Source organism: Haemaphysalis longicornis, unplaced genomic scaffold, assembly GCF_048455015.1.
Source record: "Haemaphysalis longicornis isolate Haplotype H1 unplaced genomic scaffold, Haemaphysalis longicornis Haplotype H1 scaffold_2, whole genome shotgun sequence".
Lineage (NCBI taxonomy): Eukaryota > Metazoa > Arthropoda > Arachnida > Ixodida > Ixodidae > Haemaphysalis > Haemaphysalis longicornis.
The window spans coordinates 102,520,271-102,533,653 of NW_027526295.1; the positions used below are offsets into that span (position 1 = coordinate 102,520,271).

At 50.7% G+C, this 13,383-nt stretch overlaps 1 protein-coding gene across 4 annotated transcripts in view; it reads left to right on the forward strand.

Annotated features, from left to right (window-relative positions):
• Nucleotides 1–13,383, forward strand: part of Uggt (UDP-glucose-glycoprotein glucosyltransferase) — a 166,290-nt gene that overhangs the window by 94,535 nt on the left and 58,372 nt on the right. For all 4 annotated transcript variants that reach the window (XM_077698077.1, XM_077698079.1, XM_077698080.1 and 1 more), the window contains exons 10-13: nucleotides 653–813; nucleotides 922–1,077; nucleotides 8,147–8,233; nucleotides 11,556–11,675. In XM_077698077.1, the coding sequence (XP_077554203.1) occupies nucleotides 653–813; nucleotides 922–1,077; nucleotides 8,147–8,233; nucleotides 11,556–11,675 (524 nt within the window). The remainder of the gene's footprint in view (nucleotides 1–652; nucleotides 814–921; nucleotides 1,078–8,146; nucleotides 8,234–11,555; nucleotides 11,676–13,383) is intronic.

Genomic DNA, 13,383 nt, shown 5'->3' on the forward strand with positions numbered 1-13,383 from the left:
CAGGAAAATATTTTTTTTTGTGAGAAAACCAAGTGCCAGGAGCCACTTTTGTATTTTTAGTAATGTTTAATAAATGTACGTATTTAAAATCAATTAAGCCATGCTGTGGACCACATGTGTCTAAAGTGTTCTTGCACAACAGCCGGGAGAATAAAAGTAGGTTTTTAATGTCTTAACTTACAACTTTGCTCCCCAGAGTAGGTTGTCTGCTGTCCTACATGGTGAGTGAGAGTTTGTTTAACTCATTAGCTCTACTTTTGTGCTGATATTGCTTTATTTTTTTTTTTTAATTTTCTTTCTTACAATTTCCTTTGTGCTCACTTTCTATCGTTCAAAGCATTCTGTCAGAATTCCCCCAAGTGGGACGAGTTATTTCAAAGCTGCACACTGACACTGAGCTGTGTCTGAACCACTGTCCAAGTGTGTCAGCACCCTGCGAAGCTATTCCACAATCGATGCCTCCAGGTATAATCCGCGAATATTTGGAACGATCTGTACTACTACATAGGCTGTTAGGTTTTTCGTTGGTGTGTTCTGAAAGTGAAGGGTGCAGAAGTGTGCACATAGATGGCCACCCCCCTCGGGCAAGGCCTTGTAACAATCGTTTCAATCCACTCCCCGTTGTCCTTCCCCTCCTCCCCTGATGATGCAGAGCTGAGCCTGCAGGCTGCCCAGAAGATCCTGCTGTCCCCCCCCGAGGACGCCCTGCGCATCATGCGGGACACAGCGCAGAACTTCCCCTCGCAGGCGCGCTCCCTGGTTAACATTGCCGTCGACCCCGCCCTCAAGAAGGAGGTGGAGCACAACCAGCAGGTGCTGCACTTCTCTCCTCTCCTCTTCCTCTCCCTTCTTTTTGGCCGTCTGTTGTGGTGAAGTGACTTGCTCCCCTTTGCCTCTCTCCCTGCCCCCCTTTTTGTGCAGCTGTTTGCGCAGAGCCTGAGCCTGGAGCCCACGGACGGGGCTCTGTTCTTCAACGGCCTGTACTACGACATCGACGTGGTCGACCTGTTCAGCCTGCTGCAGGTGCTCAAGCAGGAGACGCGCCTGCTCGAGGGCCTGCACAACATTGGCATCCCCGTGAGTGCAAGGGGGGGGAAGAGGGGGCTCGCTGTCGGAAAGGAAAAGCAGGGAGAACTCATACTTAATTACGAGTGTGTATGTGCACACACATACACATGCGTTATGTAGTATATTGTCACGAAGCCAAGGACGACGCAGTTGTCTTGCAGGAGAAACAAGTTTATTGGAGCGAACTTGTGCTCCCCTAACAACTCAAAAGAATACAGAGGCGGCGAAGCAGCGGTCAACAAAGTGACTTGCGTCAGCGAGCGTCGCAGAATCGAATGCCCCGGCGTCCGCACTGCAGGCTTTTTATCTTTTGGCGCGCGTGGTTCTCGAAACGTCGATTCGCATCGAGAACATAGTAGACCCAAGAAGATTATTCTGGGCTGTTCACGTTAGATCGGAATGCTCTCCCTATCACAACAGATAACACATGCGGCAAAGAAAGAAAGAATTGAACACGCGCTTTCCTTGGCGCAGAGATAACACAGACCGGCACAGCCGGGCGGTAAAAGCAAAATACAAATAAACAAGCCCAATGTATGGTTCGCGGCATTACCCCCCCTCTAAGAGTGCATCGACCCGATGCTAACATAAGCGACAGTCCGAACAAATGAAAATAAAAGTTCGTCATCGTGCGTAGAAAGGTTTTAAGCGAACCACGTGGACGACTTCAGGCCGCGTGCGTCGTCGTGATGTGCCGGAGTCACCATCGGGGATCACTTCGTAGGTAAGTTGGCCAACACGTCGTAGAATCTGGTAGGGTCCGAAATACCGTCGCAGGAGCTTCTCACTGAGTCCGCGTCGTCGGATGGGAGTCCAAACCCACACACGATCCCCTGGTTGGTACTCGGCGTCTCGGCGTCGGAGGTTGTAGCGGCCCGCATCCACCAGCTGCTGGCCCGTTATACGAACTCGAGCGAGCTGGCGGGCCTCCTCCGCACGTTGAAGATATCCGTGGACGTCGGCGTTGAGGTCGTCGTCTTCTACGTGCGGAAGCATGGCGTCGAGCATCGTAGTCGGCCTTCTACCGTAGACAAGCTCGAACGGCGTCAGCTGCGTCGTCTCCTGGATAGCCGTGTTGTACGCAAACGTGACATACGGGAGAACTTCGTCCCAAGTCTTATGTTCAACGTCAACGTACATTGACAGCATATCTGCGATTGTCTTGTTCAGACGTTCTGTTAGTCCGTTCGTTTGGGGGTGGTACGCGGTCGTTCTTCGGTGATCCGTGTTGCTGTAGCGTAATACTCCTTGCATCAGCTCTGCAGTAAATGCCGTTCCGCGGTCTGTGATTAGGACTTCCGGGGCTCCATGTCGTAGCACAACTTGGCTTATAAAGAACTTCGCCACTTCTTGTGCAGTCCCCCTCGGAAGAGCGGCGGTCTCTGCGTAGCGCGTCATGTAGTCTGTCGCTACGACAATCCACTTGTTCTGTGATCGTGACGTAGGGAACGGGCCTAAAAGGTCCATTCCAATCTGTTGAAATGGTCTCGATGGGACGGCGATCGGTTGCAGAAGTCCGGCGGGTCTTGTCGGCGGCGTTTTTCGTCGCTGGCAGTCACGGCAGCTCCGGACGTAGTGGGTGACGTCAGAGGTAAGGCCGGGCCAGTAGTACCTCGCCTTGATTTTTCCAATAGTGCGGGCTGTGCCCAGATGTCCGGAAGACGGGTCGTCGTGGCACGCTTCCAAAATTTCGTCACGAAGGTCCGCGGGGATGACGAGGAGGTAATTCGCTCTTGTTCCGGGGCAGAAATTCTTCTTCACAAGGACGCAGTTTCTCAGGCTGAATGCTGGTAAGCTGCGTTTGAAGGTCCTAGGAACGGCAACGTTGCATCCCTCGAGGTACTCGATTATGACGCGTAAGTCGGGGTCGGCACGCTGCTGGGCGGCTAGGTCGCTCTCCGTCACGATCCCGAAGAACGCGCTGTCTTCATCAGAGTCTTGTGGTGGGTCGACGGGGGCGCGGGACAGGCAGTCGGCGTCGGAGTGTTTCCTGCCGGATTTATAAACGACGGTAACGTCGAACTCCTGCAGGCGCAAGCTCCACCGCCCAAGACGGCCAGAGGGGTCCTTCAAATTGGCGAGCCAACACAGCGCATGGTGGTCTGTTACAACCTTGAATGGCCTTCCATACACGTATGGGCGAAATTTTGAAATCGCCCATATAATAGCCAGGCACTCTTTCTCAGAGGCAGAATAGTTTTTCTCCTCCTTCGACAGACCACGGCTGGCATAGGCGATTACCCTTTCGCAGCCGCTTTGCTTTTGGACAAGGACGGCACCCAAGCCGATATCACTGGCGTCCGTGTGCATTTCCGTTTCGGCATTTTCGTCGAAATGAGCGAGCACGGGCGGGCTTTGCAGGCGTATTTGCAGCTCGCAGAATGCTTTTTCTTGGTCGTTTTCCCAGCTGAAAGGGGTGCTATCTTTCGTCAAGCGCGTGAGTGGCTCTGCAATGCGTGCGAAGTTTGCCACGAAGCGCCGGTAGTATGCGCACAGCCCGAGAAATCTTCGCACGCCCTTCTTGTCTTTCGGCCTTGGGAAGTTCGCAATCGCTGAAGTTTTTGCCGGGTCAGGTAGGACTCCCGCGGCGTTGACGACGTGGCCCAAGAACTTGAGTTCCCCGTATGCGAAACGGCACTTTTCAGGCTTTAGCGTCAACCCCGACGTACGAATGGCCTCGAGTACAGACTCCAACCTTGCAAGGTGTTCGTCGAAAGTCCGGGCGAATACCACTACGTCGTCGAGGTATACGAGGCAGGTGTGCCACTTAAGGCCAGCTAGCACAGTGTCCATGACTCTTTGAAACGTCGCTGGTGCTGTGCACAGCCCAAACGGCATCACCTTGAACTCGTATAGGCCGTCTGGGGTTATAAATGCAGTCTTCTCTCGGTCTCTCTCGTCCACTTCGATTTGCCAGTAGCCGGTCTTCAGGTCCATCGATGAGAAGTACTTCGCGTGGCAGAGGTGGTCGAGGGCGTCGTCGATTCGGGGAAGGGGGTACACGTCCTTTTTCGTGATTTTGTTCAGTCGCCGGTAGTCAACGCAAAACCTTAATGTGCCGTCTTTTTTCTTTACGAGTACGACGGGCGCAGCCCAGGGGCTTTTCGATGGCTGTATAATGTCATCGCTCAGCATGTCGTCGACTTGAGTCCGGATGGCTTCCCGTTCGTGTGAAGAGACGCGGTACGGTGACTGTCTGGTAGGTCGGGCTCCATCTTCGGTTATTATTCGGTGCTTCGCTAGAGGGGTCTGACGTAGTTTTGCGCTCGACGAAAAACATTCGCTGTAGCGACGCAGCAAAGCCAATAATTTTTTCCGTTGTTCTTGCGGTAGCGCCGGATTCACGTCGAATGGCTGCGGGAGCTTGAAGGTTTCTACGGGTGTGCGTTCAAAGTCGGCGACTGCGATCACATCACTTGCTTCTTGCGTTTCTTCGAGGAACGCAATTGCAGCTCCCTTGTTTAAATGCTGGTACTCTTCGGTGAAATTAGTGACCAAAACGTGAGATTGGCGTTGCTTAAAGTGCGCAATGCCTCTTGCGACGGAGACGCCGCGGTCGAGAAGCAACCTTCGATCACTCTCTACGATAGCGTCGATGTCAGAAGCAGCATCCTCACAGTAGACGGCGATCATCAAGCTTGCGCGGGGTGGCAGGGTGATGTGATCGTCGGCGATCCTGACAGCAGCACGGTGATCGGGGGGTGGTTGCGGCGTCGTGGAGTGATCGGAGGAAGATGTTATCGACTTGGTCTGCAGATCAATGATTTCGCCGTTGTCCGTCAAAAAGTCAATTCCGAGAATCACGTCGCGGGAGCAGTTAGGCAGAACGACGAACGCCGCAGGGTACGTTGTGCCGTCTATGGTGACGCGCGATGTGCACATTCCACTTGGCGTCACGAGGTGGCCTCCTGCTGTGCGTATGTGCGGACCGTCCCATCTGGTCATAACTTTCTTCAGTTTAGACGCAAATGGTCCGCTCATTACCGAATAGTCGGCTCCCGTGTCTACGAGGGCAACTACGTCAAAGCCGTCGATGGACACCTTGACGTCGGATGCCGCCTTCCTCGAGTTCCGGGTGCGTCGGGGCGTCGCATCTCGGCTTGTGCGTGTTGACGGTCGGGCACTGTGCGTCGTCGTTGTCATCGTCTTCTCAGCGGACGTCTCGTCGTGTACGGGAGTCTCGTCAGGTCTGTGTCGGGTCGTCGGGATGAGGGCATGTTGTGAGTCACTGTCTTCCGCGAGTCGTTGCGTCGTTGGAGGGTTTTCATTTTTCCGCGATCGTGCAACTTTACCTCCAGAAGTTGCTGCTTTTAGTTTCCCCCGCGTGGGCTGGGGGACCTTCCACGTGAGAACTCAGCATTGCTACGGCGGTTCGGCGACTGGTATGGGTAGGGTGACGGCGAACGGTTGAAACGGGCTGGTCGACGGCTGGTGTTGGACAGGTACTCTTCGATCTCCGATGGGTGCTGGCCAGTTCGGGGGCGGGGTGCGTCGACGGAGAACCCTCGCAAACCGAGCCTCCTGTAGGGGCAGCGACGGTAGACGTGGTCGGCCTCTCCGCAGTGGTAGCACAGCGGACGATTGTCGGACGTTCGCCACACGTCGGTCTTCCTTGGGGCAGGGGGTTGCGCCGCAGGTGGTCGGGCCGGCGAGAGGGGACGACGGTACGGAGCCTCGTGACGATAGGGTGCAGGTGGGCGAGGGCGATGTACAGCAGCCGCGTAGGTCATGGCTTGCGGCTCGCGAGGTGCTACTGGCGTCGTTGAAGTTCCCAGCGCTTGCTGCACTTCTTCTCTAATGACGTCGGTAAGAGAAGCGACTTGTGGTTGCGGCGTCGTTGGGAGCAGTTTCCGCAGCTCCTCCCTCACTATTTCGCGGATAGCCTCGCGTATGCTATCAGCCGGAACCCGCATGTTGTCGATGTAGTTCGCACTGGCCGCGCCAACAAAGTTCCGGTCATACTGCTTAGCACGCATTTCGAGAGCCTTCTCAATCGTGCTGGCTTCGGTCACGAATTCAGCGATGGTTTTGGGCGGGTTGCGGACAAGTCCAGCAAACAGCTCCTCCTTCACACCGCGCATCAAGAAGCGTAACTTCTTTTCTTCCGTCATTTCGGGGTCCGCGCGGCGAAATAATTGCTTCATCTCCTCAACGAAGATCACGACCCCTTCGTTGGGGTGTTGTGTCCGAGTTTCAAGCAAAAGCGCAGCTCGCTCTTTTCTCACAACGGTAGTGAATGTCTTCAGGAACTCCCTTTTGAAGTGAGTCCAGTCGGTCAAAGAACTCTCATGGTTCTCGAACCAAGTTCGAGCAGCATCTTCTAAGTAAAAGAAGACATGCCGGAAAGTTTCTTCGTCGTCCCACCTGTTGAAGATGCGGACGCGCTCCAGCTTCTCCAACCATTCTTCGGGGTCTTCAGCGGGGGCTCCCCGGAACGATGGCGGTTCCCGGGGCTGCTGCAGGACGATTGGCGATGTTGTTTCTTGCACCATGGTGTTGGTTGCAGCGTTCTTTTTCTTGGGCCCTTCTGGCATCAAACCGAACTCGGGTGGTAAATCTTGCAGGCGGGGGCTGGCTCTTGTTGGACTGGCTTGGCGGCTTCTCGAGGTTGTAGTGGGCATGAAGGGTGCGTACCCAGCACCTCCACCAGATGTCACGAAGCCAAGGACGACGCAGTTGTCTTGCAGGAGAAACAAGTTTATTGGAGCGAACTTGTGCTCCCCTAACAACTCAAAAGAATACAGAGGCGGCGAAGCAGCGGTCAACAAAGTGACTTGCGTCAGCGAGCGTCGCAGAATCGAATGCCCCGGCGTCCGCACTGCAGGCTTTTTATCTTTTGGCGCGCGTGGTTCTCGAAACGTCGATTCGCATCGAGAACATAGTAGACCCAAGAAGATTATTCTGGGCTGTTCACGTTAGATCGGAATGCTCTCCCTATCACAACAGATAACACATGCGGCACAGAAAGAAAGAATTGAACACGCGCTTTCCTTGGCGCAGAGATAACACAGACCGGCACAGCCGGGCGGTAAAAGCAAAATACAAATAAACAAGCCCAATGTATGGTTCGCGGCAATATACATGCTGTGAATTCCCTTAGGCCAACTGAAGCGACATTTCACCTTCCACAATTTTTTCGAGATGTGCCGCAGCTACAATAGGGACAATAGGGACATGACTGGTACCCTCATGAGACACGTAGAAAATCGGTTGTAATTGTTCAAAATAAACTTGTTTTTTGTGTAGCCTTTCTTGTTAAAAGGGCTTTCTTTGCATTTTCCTTCAGGAATGGTAACTCTAGCAGTAGCGAAAAATGAAAGTGAATTCCTCAAATTGAAGGTTTCTGTTTCTGACATGATTATTCTAAAGATGTGTCATATTTTGGAAGGTGGAATATTTGAAAATTTTCAAACACTGAAACTCTTGTCCAGGTGCATATGTTTTGATTAGTGTATTATTCAATTGGATATTTAAAGAAAAATGTGAATAGTATACACACAACGCTTCTTTGAACTTGAGTTACAATGGTTATATAACACTGTACTGCTTTCTTAATAGCCCATGCATTTGAAAGTGTGGGGTGCATTGAAAATTTTACATTCAGATCCACTGTGAGTGAACTCTTGCTAATCATAAAGATGTGAAACTCAAGGTGGCTGTCTTAGCTGTCAAACATGGAATATTGTCTTTGGGAGGCACATATTAGAACAGGAGTTTGTTGTTTCCTGAGGCTCTATTTCTTCCTATTGTGATCTTGCTTGGCAAGTACAGTGTCGGCGGTTCTATTCCTTGATTTGTTTGTTCTACACAGCAGCGTCAGAGATGGAGTATGACAGTCCTAGCTGGCTGCCTTTGTGCATCTTGTTCAAAGGCTTCTCAAATGTGCCTGTAAGTTGCCTAAGAATGTGAGGGCACATCTGTCAAGCACCTTGTTCCTGAAAGGTGGCTTGTTGATGAGTTTACGCAATGGCTCGATGCTGTAGTGAGCCACAGGTCAAGAGGCCTACACGTATAGCAGAACATTGATGTTTGGGTACCAGAACATTGAAAGACATCGTCTTTTCCATTGTGCTTGCAGAAAGACATCATTCCGCAGCTGGTGAAGGTGGACCTGGTGAACAACAAGCAGGAGTATGGTGTGGACATCAGGGACTCAGCTGTCATGGTAGGTGGGCTGTCTGGGTGGCCCCCCTTGTGCTGTCTGCCAAAAACGGACGGACTAGAACTTCAGGGGGCAGTGTTCCTGCCTGCAGCTAGTGCAGACTTTGCTTTAGGGGAACCTTCCTTTTTCTCTGAAGGCAGTTTCTTGTCTACTGCAAAGTTTTGGTGACGGGATTCACTTAATTCGGGGTGAAACCCATTCTTTGCGTGTGTGGCCATATCCCCTCTGCGGAACCCCAAATGCCCCTTTCTACCATTGTATTTATCTTTTTTTTAGAGTGAAGCCTATTAGAACTGTTAAGTATGGATTGTGTAAAGATCTTTCTCAAATGCAGACCTCAAGTTAAGTCTGTTGTGTAGTGTTGCTGGGAAATTTACCGTATTTATTCCGGTATAAGGCGAGGTTTTTTTACAAAATCCGTAGTCTCAAAGTCATACCCCACCTTATATTCGAAGCTCAGTATATAGATATGGCGACTTTTTTTACTCTTCAAGCAGCACCCTCGCCTTATAATCGTGACCGCCTTATAACTGAATATGGTAGTTTCTTATATGCTGTCGAATCTCCATCTTGGAAAAGGTAGTGCACTTTGGGGCAGGTGAGACAGAGGGTTGACGACGAGGAGGCGAAGTGGCACTACCGAGGTTTTCAGTACAGGGCTTTTCAATGATAATAAAGAAATGCAGGTCAGTGTGTGACACTGGTGGGCGGGGTGAGTGTGGATCTTGCCCCTAGCAGTCATAACAGAACACTTGTGAGTTGGAAAGATTTATGTCATTTTGGGGCGTGATAGTTCGAGTAACCTACAGTCAGCCATGGTTAATTGTCTTAATCCCAGAAACTAGTTGAAGGAAATGCGGAGAAATTTTCTCAGGCTTATCACACAGCATGAAGTAGGCAGTTCCACTTGACAGCGAAATAGCACTTCATTTTCGTACACTGACATGTCTATTGTAAACAGCATGACACTGTCTGGTGATTGGCACTTGGCCATTTATCAGTATCACGTGCCATTTTTATAATGGTTCAGCATGAAAAGAAATGATAGGCTGATTGGCCAGTGTCGAGGCTATACAGCGTTATTAGACATGGAAGTACCGTATTTTCTTGCATAATCCTCGCACACTTTTTTTTCATAAAAATCGGTGCGAAGTTAGGGAGTCCGATAATTATGCAAGGAAAAAAATTTCGAGAGGTAAAAACGAGCTTAAATAGGATTCAAATATGTATTATACATAACCAAGACATTTCCAACAGCAGGCAGGATTGCCTTCGTAATAAATGTACAAGGTTGACATAGGCATGAAGAACAAAACTTTATTCATTGTGACCAGCTGCCGTTCACCATCCTGCATCTGGTAGTGGGGTTCCCAAGTGGGAACAGACCTAGTCCAAGTCAGTGGTGCTAACATCACTGGTCATTGCCTCGTCATCACCTCCGGATTCCACATGGGCTTCAGAGGCCTCGTCTCCATCCCACACCAAGTGGTCTTCAGTCACGTCCAGGGCATTCGATATGCCCATCTTGTAGCATTTGATGGCGATGTCTGCGGCGATCATTCCCCTCGCTTCTGATAACCAGCTTCACAGCCGCTGCACTGACAGTTTCCTATCTTGCCGGCCGGTGTCGTGTCAGAGCCTGCTGGCCTTTGGCCACCTACTCTGCATACAGCCTTCGGACGTTATCTTTGAATGGCTTGTTTAAAGACAGCATGGACGTTAGGACACCTGGAATGACAGCCAGCTCTGTGCACAGCTTCTCTAACTTGGCGCGTCTTGTTGGTCGCCTCGGTTCCTCATGCTGCCGTCTCGAGTAGAGCACTCTGAACTCATCGACACCGAAGTGCCTGCTTGCGGCGCGGTTGCCGCACTCTATAGCATATTCCAGGGGTTCTCAAGCATGTTGGTCCCAGAGAACCCTGCTGAGTTCCGTTAAGTGCCAAGGAACCCCCCCCCCCCCCGCCATTTTTCATTCCAATCATGCTACATTAACGTGCAATAAATTCAAAAGCAAGCAAGGGTATCGTTTTTTTTTTTTTTTTTTGCCGTCAACTTTACGCGAAAGCGTACACTAGTGGCACCTATATCCAAACAGGACAAATGCGCATGGGGGTAATATAAGGCTGAGATTCAAGTGCAATAGTTTAACCACATGGCCCGTTTTCTGAGTTTGGCTGGCTAAAAGCTGCTGGCGAGATTTATTGCGCAGCTCGCGCGTTTCTATTATGCGCCGAGATCTGCTTACTGACACTCGGGCGTGCGTAATGGAGGTCCCTTAGATCGATCGCGCTTCAAGTTCACCATATAATACTTTGCGACTGCGGAACCAGGGAAAATTTATCAGTGGCTCGCGGAACCCTGAGGAGGCGCCTGCGGAACCCCTAGGTTCCGCGGAACCCACTTTGAGAAACCATGGCATATTCGATAGCTATCAACTTGAAAATGGCTGTATAACTGGCGCACCGTACCATGGCAAAGCGGCACTGAAACCAGCACAAAACAAAGCGGTTAAAAACTTCTCGAAATGGCAGAAAGCGAGCTTTTGACAATGAAGGGACAACCGCAGGCTACGTGAACGCTGCCTAGTAGCGTGCATGTGAAACTGGCCCAATGACACTGTGAGTAGCATTTGAGAGATAGTGCTAGGCTGCCATGCGCCTTGCGTGCCTGAATACACTGTGCTTTCTGCCGAACAGAATGGTGGAGAAATCTATGGTTGGACGGAAGCCCGTCTGGTCGGGGTGGGTCATAATACATGAAGCTCGATCAGAATGGTGGAGAGTGCAACATCATGCAGGTTTTGCGAGCAGAAGACTTTCGCCGTTGCAATTTTAGGGGTGCGAGAATTATGCGAGGAAACAAAAAATTCAAGTTTTATCAGCTCACATTAGGGGTGCGAGCATTACGGGAGTGTGAGCATTATGCGAGTAAATACAGTAATCTTAGATAAGTTTAAGATGGTGCCTTTTTTGCAGAAGCCTAGTGTGGGATTGTAAAACTTGGCTGCCGACAATCAGTGGTGCCTTCAGGCATGCCTAGATTGCGTGTTCCTGTTTTATTGCAGTTACATAGCAACTTTTGCTTGGCCTCGTGGTCGGATGTAAACTCTAGGATGGATTGTTTGCATGTAATCGGCTACTTGGCCTCTTAATGTAATCACTAACCAGAGGGTGTTTTAGGAGCAGCACATTGTCTTCTTAACTGGTTTAAGTACTCATGCCCCAACTGTTGCTCACTGTAGCAGGATGCGATAGAGATGTGCAGAAGTGGCTGGCAGTGCTGTGATTTCCCCTTTCGTTCCCCCCGGCTCCTTGGTGCTTCTCAGTACATCAACGACCTGGAGACGGACGCGGCGTACCGCAACTGGCCCAGCAGCGTGCAGGACATGCTGCGCCCCACCTACCCGGGCATGCTCAGGCACGTCCGCAAGAACCTCTACAACCTGGTGAGGACGCTGTTTCTCTACCTCCTCTCTCTCTCTCTCTCTCTGTGTGCTGGTATGGGTTGCAGCTGCCCAACCTATGTTCATTTACAACGAACAGAACGCACTGGTTGCCTTTGCTTTCTGTGTAATCGGCGTTAAAGATAGTTCTGAAAACACTGTATAGTATATCCTGTGGCAGTAGGGAGCCTGGGGACTGGCTTGCTGGGAACTGACAGCCTTGGTGGAGTGGGCATCATAAATTGCCGTTCTGTGAGCATCCTCTTGCATTTTTGTCTTTTCACACCCACCTTTCGAATTTTGTCTGCGTCCTTTTGCACTGCTTACCCTATTGAAAAAGGAAGTTTCAGAAGCGACTTGGGCGATTTCTCATGCGAGAGACAAGTTAAGCTTGTCGGGCATTCACCTGCACAAAGTATGGGAGACGAGCAGAGGGTATCCAAAATGATTTAGAGGGGTCCTGCAATACGTTTCCGCCAATACATGGATGTACATATAACCAGATAAAGCAGTGTGTGAGCAGTCATCTTGTGCAAGAATTTTTTGGTAAAGCAATCAATATTAGCTGGGAAATTGTAAATCAAAAACCGCCTGTTGCCGCCACGACGTGTTTCCTCCTCCTCTCACCACTCTCCTCAGTGTTGATGGCGCGTGAGCGTTCCTGCCCATGATTTTCCACTCCTCAGAGGGGGCACCTCCAGCCATTTCCGATGCTGCACTCCACTGACTGCTCATTGGGGTGGCTGCTATAGGTGGCACGTTGAAACGACAGGTTAAACGACAGGCGGTGGAGAACTCATGATGATGAATGCACCAGTTAGGAATGCTTTATGAGCCGCATAGGGAGGATGGTCATGTCTCGTTTGCTTTCACACAGCGTGCACACATTGTTTATCCGAAAATCGCTGTCTCGCATAGTGCCCTGCTGGTGCGAGGGCTTGTTTTGTGTTGTTGCAGTGATTCCTGTCGGTGGCATGTCAAAAAGACACGTGAAAGCCGCAGGGAACCCCTTGCATGAAGGGCGGCAGATCAGATTGCTTTATCAGTCGCGATGAACGACCTTCCTGGGCAGGCACAGAGCAAACTAGTGGCACACTCACACAGGGTGCACCCATGTTTTGTTATGAGAAGTGTGGTAACAGAGTAAAAAAGGTAAATGAAGACGAACATGATAGCCCGTAAGTGTACTGTAGGAAGCGCTAATTAACCAAAGGGGTGCTGCCAACGCTGAACAGACAACGCTTCTCTTTGCTGGAAGCGCAAGAAAAAAAGCTGTCCAATAGCAGGATCTCTGCTTCGTGACGCACATGGGAGGATTGATGACGTACATGCACTTAAATGGTGCTGTCCAAAAACATGCAGGAGAGGGTAGGAAAAACACAACAAACTTTGCAGTGAAAGTGTAGGCTTGCCGCTGCGCATAAGAAAGTTATACTTGGCACAGATGACGTTGATCACCCAACCTAGCGACTGCGCTTGTTCATTTAGTGTGCTCAAAACGCCTTTCAGGACCCCTTTAATGAAATCTAGAAAATGACTAGTGCTTGTGCATCTTTCTGCGCTTGTCGGAAATAACACCAAATGGTTGGTAGAGCTTGTGGACAACATTTCAGACACTGCCTTTTTAGCTTTGGTCTTGCCAGAGGGAAAGCCAGGTGGGGCACAGAGCTGGCAGAATCGAAGGCAGGTCTGCAATTCTGTCAAGTGGGGT